This window comes from Leguminivora glycinivorella, chromosome 14 (genome assembly GCF_023078275.1).
Source record: "Leguminivora glycinivorella isolate SPB_JAAS2020 chromosome 14, LegGlyc_1.1, whole genome shotgun sequence".
NCBI classification, from domain to species: domain Eukaryota; kingdom Metazoa; phylum Arthropoda; class Insecta; order Lepidoptera; family Tortricidae; genus Leguminivora; species Leguminivora glycinivorella.
In genome coordinates this window covers 18,393,974-18,403,514 of record NC_062984.1, presented here as the reverse complement: position 1 = coordinate 18,403,514, position 9,541 = coordinate 18,393,974, and the positions used below count along the sequence as shown (strand labels likewise).

Genomic DNA, 9,541 nt, shown 5'->3' with positions numbered 1-9,541 from the left:
AAGTGCCACGAAATGGCTTCATCTCAGCGTGTTGCTGGTGATTTCCAGCGCTGATCTTCCGATGAGACCATCAAGTGAGAAAGATTCACGGAGGGCAACATACAGAAGAAATGCAAAACACATATACAAGAAAAATGGACTACAGTTAAAAAGAATAAAATTGAAAACGTTACAAGAAAAATAACAACAGGCTGTGAATATAAGCAAGATCTAAGTATACAAAAGAATAATAACAAACAGAACAGGACAGAACACATTAAATTAATTAAAAGAAAAAAGGAAAGCGTCATACACCAGATCGCACACACAGCGTTCCATCGTTTGGTCGTACCATACTATGGCTGTTCATTAAGGCGGCCATTGCTAGTTGCAACTAGCGCCAGCGGTAGCTACACTAACTAAAAGGCAGGTTCTGTCACTACAAGACAATAACAAACGTAATTTTATGTGAAAGCTAAAAATCTAATGTATAAGCACAGAATATATAATAGTACAAGTACAGAAGGCCCACTGCTTTGATGTTCACGACATGCCGCCTTTTTAAATGCCTACAAAATTCTTACAAAGAAATGAGCCGCACGTGCGCGGCGTCCGGTGATAGGGTTGCCTATGGATTAAAACGAATTAATACTCAGATAAAATTTTATACTATTATATTCAGCTTTTGGGTACTTTCTAGGTATATATGTCACCGTGAAATTGTAAAAACCGTTAGTTTATAATTTCACTAGCGAGATTATGAACTAACGAAATATTGTAACCGCAATGTACAGTTCACAATTTGACGGATTATTTTTACGTTAGATTATAATCTAACGAAACGAAACCGTCAAATTGTAAACTGTCATGGCGTCGGAACGAAGCTAGCGCTCTTATTGGTCGGTTTTATAGTAGATCGTTCTGTGGCCATAGAGTGACTGACACAAATAGACACTGCAATCACAGATGTCAATAAAAAACCTCATTAAACTTTTATTATCAAAATTCAATATATTGTTTAAGGAAACGGTCGAACTTGCCAGAGAAACAAAATTGTAAGTTACTTTGCTTGTTATGTGGCGGCTTAATTCGTATATTACTTGTGATTTAATATTCAGTTTTCGAAAAAAAAACCGTTAGTTTATAATCTTACTAGTGAGATTATGGACTGACGAGTTATGGTGAACCGTAACGTTCACAATTCAACGGATTATTTTTCGTTAGTACGAGTAATTAACTACATAAGTAATTAACTACTAACGTGTGATACGTTAGGTTAAAACTTTTTTCCACTTTTTATTTTTGCACTTTGTCGGCGTTATTGATATACATATTGGCGCCAAATTTCAGCTTTCTAGTGCTAACGGTCACTGAGATTATCCGCGGACGGACGGACGGACAAACAGACATGGCGAAACTATAAGGGTTCCTGGTCGAGTAGTCGACTACGGAACCAAAAAAAAATAGTTCCTTTTCTACTCTTTTTTGCTAAGCTGTAGTACCGACGTTGACATTCTTAAATCGCAACTTCTACCAAGAAACATTACTACTTTCCCAGGAATTGGAATCTGAGGTTCTTTGGCCATCATCAAAAACGTCGTAATTGGATAAATCAAACTTGTCAGCCAAGAAAGTGTCAGGCGTGTATGTGCTGGTCTTCTCCGTGGAAAACAGGGCCATGTATACTGATGATGTGGTGGGCTTCTCGGTGCTGACACTCTCGTTATTATCGTTGTAAGCAAGGCCCTGGAATCTATGGACGCCTGATTCTGCGTCCGCGAAACCGAGTGATCTTAACGTGCTCACTGCATTGGTATTTTGGCTAAGTCCTGGTTGGCAAAAGCCGTCAACGAACATCCAGCCGTGGGGGCAGAGGAAGATTTGTGGCTTCAGGTGCCAGTTCTTCGAGCGACAGACGTAGTAGTGGTTAGGGCTGCTGGAAAGAACGCCTGTTTCACCGATTTTGGTGCATTTGGGTACTGGTCTTGTTTCGCATTGGCCGTTATTCAGTGGAATCTGGAAGATTTTAGAAATGCTTAGTAGAAATAATAAGGACAATACCTGCCAGTTTGATTTACACATTGCTCGGGTTTTCAATTCAAAAAGGTATAGCAATATGCCCAGAAATTTAAAATTGATAACAAAGTTCATGGGCTAATGTGTATAGCTATTATAATTATATTTATCCTATGTCGGTGGCAAACAAGCCTACGGTCCACCTGATGTAAAGCAGTCACCGTAAACTATGGACGCCTGCAACTCATGAAGTGCCAATTATATCATTGTATTTCTTTTTTGTACTACTACGGTCCAAATAAAACACCGTGGCGCGGACCTGATGTACTTCACTAGAAAAAAGTAGTGTACAGATTTCGAAAGGGTCGTCGGCAACGCGCATGTAACACCCCTGTAGTTGCAGGCGTCCAAATCCAAAGCCTATGATGATTACTAATCAGCAGCAGGCGGACCTTATGCTTGTTTGTCATATTAGTGTTGTATAAAACAGCAGTCTCCATCGCTAATGGACGCTCTAGAGGCGCGTTGCCGACGCTAACACTCTGCACCCTTGTTGAGCTCTGGTAACCTTACTGCTCACTTCTTATAACTATGACTAGCCTTTTCCCGCGGCTTCGCCCGCGTACTGAAATAGTGCAAATTTTGTACCCCTACTTGGTGAAGTAGCCTCTCCTTCACCTCTTAAGGGGGTGCCCTTAAGAGGTGAATTTAGAAAAATCCTTTCTTAGTGCTACTCTACACCTTATCTGGAACCTACGTGCCAAATTTTGAGTCTCTAGGAACAGCGGTTTTGGCTGTGCGTTGATATGTCAGTCAGGCAGTCAGCCAGTCAGTCAGTCAGTTTCTTCTTTTATACATTTAGAAGAAGATAATACACAGAGCTCAAAACCTTAAATGGGAAAACCGTGGACTATTTTAAGACTTCTAGGTTTAATTTTTGTATCATGTCAAATATAATGCCATACGATAAATAATAATACACATTCAAATTAGCGGGACAGTCTGAATTAGCAGTAACGTATATTATCCCACATGTATCGCATCGCAAGTGGCTTGTCGGCGAAATGCGCGGAATCTCAAGGGATTCCGGATTAGCTGATGTGTATTGCTATGCAGGTAATGCGACCGCGAATACGTCTGCCATTGCTAGTATATTAGCATTGCAGGTTGGATTATAGATAAGTTAATTAGGCTTGCATTGCCCGGGATACAGACCGTGATAACAGTGATTATTTAATTGATCTTGTTACCTATTGACATGTGACTGCGTCGAAATATCGGGAGCTCGACAAGAAAACAAAAAGTGATGAAAATGAATATGAAATATTTATTTTTCAAGTAGGAATATTACAATGCGCATATGAACGTCAAATAAAGCTACGCCGGCTCTAACCCTACGCCTCAGCGTCGAGAATATTTCAGTCCCCCCTCAGTTGGGAGGGGGGTATCCACTATGGGACCGGCAAGAAACTCAGCGGGCTACTTCTTTTCAAAACATTACATCTTATAATTAATATATTAATTATGACGGTTTGTATCCCGGTCAATATAAGTCTGGAACCGTGAAATCATTCAAAACTTTTAAGGCTAGCAATGCACTGAAGAGTAGTTTTCAAAATTGCGAATGTTGAGCATGCTAAGTTTTCAGTATTGTTCTTCGCACATTGTTTTATTTTCATACTATAGGATCAGTTTCTGTAGCATTGGATGAGGAGTCTTCTAAAGAAGTGATCGTCAACTGTTAATTTCGTATTTCGTAGTACTTAACTTTCGGAAACTTTGAGAATGTTCTGCAACTTGTAATTGCTATTTGGGACACAGAGTCACAGACTAAAAATACTTCCATGATCTTTAAGTTTACCGAAAACATTTGTTTTCAGAAGGCCAAAATGGATAGTTGAAACTCATACCGAGCACTGAGCAGTCGCTGGATTGTAGCCATAGTGTCTCGGGCAGAGGGAGCTACGATGGTCCGCTGGTTTGCCATCTAGACTGCCTTCTGGAGGCGAGCAGATGTGGAACTTCCTGCAGTCGTGTGCGTCAGGAAATATGCCGATCTGGAAAACCAAGATTAAATTCCATCAATGGTTCTTGTCAAACTTGTAACTTTTAAAATAGAGATCAAGCTCATGTTTCCTATGGGCTACTTCACCACAGTGACACTTGACACTGACTATACTGTGACTATTTCTGGGTTTCTACGTTAAGTGTACCTAACTTGTAGATTTTACAAGCTACTTACCATGTTGGTTTTACGTTAAGCGATAACTTGTTTCTGGGTTGATTTTTAACATTCTAACATTGTTACTCAGCATCAATATTTCCCTGTTAAACAGGCAATGAATGGCGAAGTGTCACTGTCGGGTAATTGTCCTTATTATGAAATAGGCCACTGTAATTATTTGGCACAGGACAGTCATATTAAAACTTACGAGTAATTAAAGAAACCAAAATACTAAATCATTCCCTTTGGAGACAAATGGGCGTAGGTATCTCTGGCGCCAATTGTAGGTATTCAGAGATTTCCTGACCCGGAACTGCCGATAAGCGGAGTGGGCACCTATCTTTTGGATGGCTATCACGTATCAAAGCCAGTAAAAGAAAATGAGAAGGGTTAACTAACTATCTATGTATATTGGCTCTTGGCCTTCGAAATGAGCGATCACCACCTGTCTCGATCCTGGAAGAAGGGTATCAAAATTCACCAAAATATTTCCTGTACCTATTCCTTTACCTGTTCGCATGAGTGTTGATATTCGTCAGTAGCTAGGTCGCACTCAGGAACGTGCTGTTTCGAACACCCACCGTGACGGGCGTTGCAAGTCGTGCCTGCCCCACAAGACTCTAATGGGATCTGCAAACACATGTATCATCTTAATGCTTACGCTACGTAATCTACATGAATACCCACATTAAAAAAAAACAAAGCAAATGTATTTTTTACAAAAAAAAAAAGAAACACAACCTAAAAGAAAAGCCTTAAGAAATTTGTTCTCAATTTCTTCTCAAATTTCTTCAAAATTCTCACACATAATCACAACAAAAGGACACATTTTTTACTAACAAGATAAAACAATCTAAAATCAAAGGCACCGGATAGTTCTCTTTCCGATTCTTCCATATATATTCAACACTTTAAGCCAGTTAAGTAACTGATGTAGAATATATCGGTCTTGATGACGGCGACCTCAGCAGATTATGAATTTATTTTGCCTGTTATGGGCTCTTAGGGTGGTCCCAAAATTTATTAAAACATTTATTTTTCCATATTTACAAACGTGGAATTAACTGTCTTCTGCGATATTCCTGGACCAATACGAAAAAACTTCGAACCTTCAAGAAAATAACACTCCCATCGTATGCACCTATAATTAGTAACCTTTATGTTGTTATGAATGTCAATAGGCAATTGTTATTGCTTACCTTCTGGTACGTGTTTGGTGCCTGTCATAAAAAGAAATGTATTATAGAGATAATATTATCTATCTATCTATCTAATACTTTTAAATGAGCAATTCTTGTGTATTTAATTATTTATTTATGTATACCGGCGATCTCCGAAACAGCTCTAACGGTTTCGCTGAAATTTGCTGCGCATTCAGTGCGCATTTCGCTCCTCTATCAAAACGCTTAATGTGTGATACGAGTTTTCATGCGTCTTGCTCTCGCAACTACGAGCGAAGCTCGGTCGCCAGGTATAGGTACTATTTGTACATGAAAGTAGCACCGAGAAAGAGAAATTAAGTACTGGTGAGTAAACGTATTCACTACTAGGCAAAAATGGCGCACTACGTCAGGAACCGGTCGTAATTAAAACCGCCCGCTTGTATGTCAAGAACTCGCCTAGCGGGTTCTGTGGAATCAGCGTAGTTCACGAGTACCCACCAGAGTTCTTGGTTGCGAAAGTTTTAAAGTATTCAGACCTTTAGCCATCCGACGGGCAGTATCACACACTTGATAGCCATAGAACAGTTCAGACAAGCGACTCCTTGCTCGCTGCAGATCCCTTCCACATCCAGCTCGCCTTCGCTTAAGGAGACACCTAAGGGAATTGCCCCCATCCTGTTACCGGAGATCACTCCTCCCACGTCTAGGGAGCTAGAAGTCTGAAAGAGAAAAGTAGAGTTTAAATACGTAGAAATAAAAAATTAAGTTAACGACAAGAAGAAGCTTTTGAAAGTACTTGACGGAGGATAACAATTTAAAACGGAATTTAAGATAGTGGGGAGTATTTGGAAGAAGCAGTACGGAATATTGAAGATGAAGAATGTGAGGGTTTTTGCGGAAGCGTATAGGCAACCACTTGAGTTGCTTACGATACGATGAGTTGCTTTCTTTATTGCAAACCTCACATACTTTACAAGTAATGAACAAGAAACACGAACACAAGTAAACAGAAGTAAGAACGGGCGGTCTTATTGCTTAAGAGCGATCTCTTCCAGACAGTCTTTGAGAATATGAGTTAATATAATTAGAATATACGGTAGGTGGCTGTAAGAAATATAAGAAGTAGATTTTGAATATAACCAGAGAACACAAACCATTGATAGAAATAATTATGTGTATTTAAAAATAGAGTATTGTCTGTAATATTGATACAAATATGTGTACTTAAATAATTATAACCATAAACGTACAGAAAAATACATACATAAAAATGTATATATTAAATAATGAAACAAACAAATGTGTCATTCATAAAATCTAAGAAAAAGAAAGATAGTATTCTTTAAGGTTTGATTCAAAAGTGGCAATAGATTGAGAACGTCTTAACTGAAAAGGGAAAGAGTTCCACAGTCTAATAGCCTGGAAAGTAAATGAATGATTATTACATTTGGAAGATGAAGAATGGCACAGATAGAAGCACATTTTGAGCGGATCTAATTGAACTAAGATAAGAAAAATGCTCCTAGAGATACCGGGGAGTTGCTTGATTAAAAAATATAGAATAAGGAAGACAAATTATGTGAGAGTTACGACGACGCCGGATAGGTAGCCACTTGAGTTGAGATCGAAAACTGGAAACATAGTTATATTTGCGTAACCCAAATATAAACCGAATGCAGACATTTTGAATGCACCCAAGCTTATAATTGAGTTGATCGTCGGTAATGTCTACATAGGAAATATCAGCATAATTAATAAAGGGATGAAGTAATGTCTGAGCAAGTGAAATCTTAGTAGGAATAGGTATAAAATTACGGAGTCGCCTGAGAGAACCTATAGCGGTAAACATGTTCCTGCTCACTTCACTCACTTGAGGTACCCAAGATTCCTAACCTGATTTACAACCGGAATAAGGTATCTTGATAACTATTCACCAAAAAAGTTGGATTTTATCAAAAACCATCGGAGAAACCTTAACAAAATCAATTTGGGAAATCAGTTTAGGGCTGCAAATCACAATTACCTGATTTTTCCCGGAATTTGCTTTAAGACCATAATTCTGACGCCAATGTGGTAAGCGCCTCAAGTTACGATTTTTGGCTGAACGGAGTTTTTTGCGCGCTCTCTGCGAATATAAATTTGATGGTCGTCGGCATAAAGGTGATGGTAAGAAGAGAGATTAAGAGTGATGGAATTTATAAATACAGAAAATAAAGGGGGTACAGCACATCGCCTTGATGAACATCAGCCAGAGTGCTGCGCCAAGAAGAACAAGAAGAATTAACCTTTATTATTTGCCAACGACCAAATAAAAAACTATAGAATCAGTCAATCGTTAATTGTAACAGACATGTTAAAAGACCGTAACAAACAAAGTGAGCATAATGTTAAAATCAACCGTGTTGAAGGCTTTGCTAAAATCCAAGAGAGTAAGAACTGTAAGCTCCTTGTTGTTCACACCCAGTCAAGTGTCATCGGTGATTTTAACAAGAGTTCGAGTTCTAAGCAACTTATATCGGCGGAGTCCAAAACGGGAGTAAAAGTGGCTGAGCAAGCGCAATTTTGGTGGCAAAAAGATACGAACTCGTCGCAAGGAGTCCACAGATGCAAAGCCCTTTTTGCTCACTTCGCTAATCTGCGGAGTCCATCCTTTCATGGACTCTGACGCTTTCGTCCTATCAAGGAGCACGTCCAGATTTTAACATTGAGAAAGAATGGATTCAAGCAACGTAGCCATGCTCCGACTGAATCTGAGTTGGGGTGTTGGAGTCTGACTCCGTTGCTTATATTAGGGAGGTGGGACATAGAATTGGGAAAAGGACCTCTGATGCTCGCATGGATTCGTACCTGGTGCAAAACTTGGTCATTGGTATCCAATGTGGTAATACGGCAAAGTATGATGGGCACCTTTGCACCAGGTACAGCCTGTGAAAGTATTTTTGTAAATTTTTGTTAATAAGATTAATAGAAACAAAAGGAACCTTTACGATACGACTCTGACCGTGGATCCGAATGTCACACAGGTAAATAGCATCATATAGGTTAACATTATTTACAATTTGTTTTATATTATTATTAGTAATATCAAGTAATATATAACAAATTGTGTGCCGAGGGGTGATGAGCAAAGAGTTTCACCACCCCCTTTCATCCCTTGAAGTAAAAGTCGACGGTGGGATGAGCATTAGATCGTGGTGTGGGCATGTGTGGGCAACAACCTGTTACTACAACGCAGTGTCATTTTCGTTTAGCCCTGAATCTTTAACAATTTCTTATCATCTCCTTTCATACTGGTATTATTTAATGGGTAATATTCATATGCTACTTACCGTCACACTAAAAACAAGAAGCACAATTTTTAACCACATTTTCACAAATTTGCAGTTACAAACCTATCTACAATACCGTTGTACGTAGACTGACGATTTGGGGGCCACTGCCCTCTGACCCAATTATCTTTGTTATTCTTATGTGTGATAAAAATATCTGGGGGCACGGTAGTGCCCCTGCCAAGACGAGCCAGGCACCACCTATTTCTTCTCGCACGCCACTACCCTGCCCCTGCCAATAGTTCGGGCGGGACGACATGTTTACCTACATCATCTGATACAAGAATGAGACCTGTGGCAACGTATAGGAAATTATACACAGATTTGGAAAAAATACACGAAGAAGTTTACATAGATTAGAAAACTGAACTAAAAGACGAGTGAAGCGAAGCGCAATCGCAAGGGCACTTACCTTTTCTCGGAGCGTTTCGCTATTTTTTGAACCCTCACAATTTGGGAAACATATATTAACTGTTTATACTTAGTTTACCTTTTTTTTAAATCATCGATCTTCTCATAAGCCAAGCTACGTAGGTATTTTGAATAAGGTGTAGAAATTGTGAAGTTAATGCTTGTAGAGTTAGACATTTGACTCAGCGTGAGATCTGAGTCTCGTCTTGGCAGCATTTTACATAAAATGTATTTGGGATGAATGTATGTTCTTAATTTGTCCTTAAATATTTTTAAACGACGAGTCAGTCTCTCTACCATGAGATATTGATGTGATGTATTGGAATAAGCTATCGTAAACAGATATGTATGTACTTTTTCGTTTCAGCAATGTAGCCGTTTGGGGGCGCTCACTTACTACTTAAATGTCTTTTTAACCC

At 39.1% G+C, this 9,541-nt stretch overlaps 1 protein-coding gene across 1 annotated transcript; it reads right to left on the bottom strand.

Annotated features, from left to right (window-relative positions):
* Positions 1-1,322: 1,322 nt before the first annotated feature.
* LOC125233658 lies at positions 1,323-8,855 on the bottom strand. Its single transcript, XM_048139726.1, has 5 exons — positions 8,712-8,855; positions 5,919-6,101; positions 4,730-4,849; positions 3,906-4,052; positions 1,323-1,995 (listed from the first exon to the last, which is right to left on the bottom strand). The coding sequence occupies exons 1-5, from the start codon at positions 8,748-8,750 to the stop codon at positions 1,510-1,512; spliced, it is 975 nt and encodes a 324-aa protein (XP_047995683.1). The 5' UTR covers positions 8,751-8,855; the 3' UTR covers positions 1,323-1,509.
* Positions 8,856-9,541: the final 686 nt, after the last annotated feature.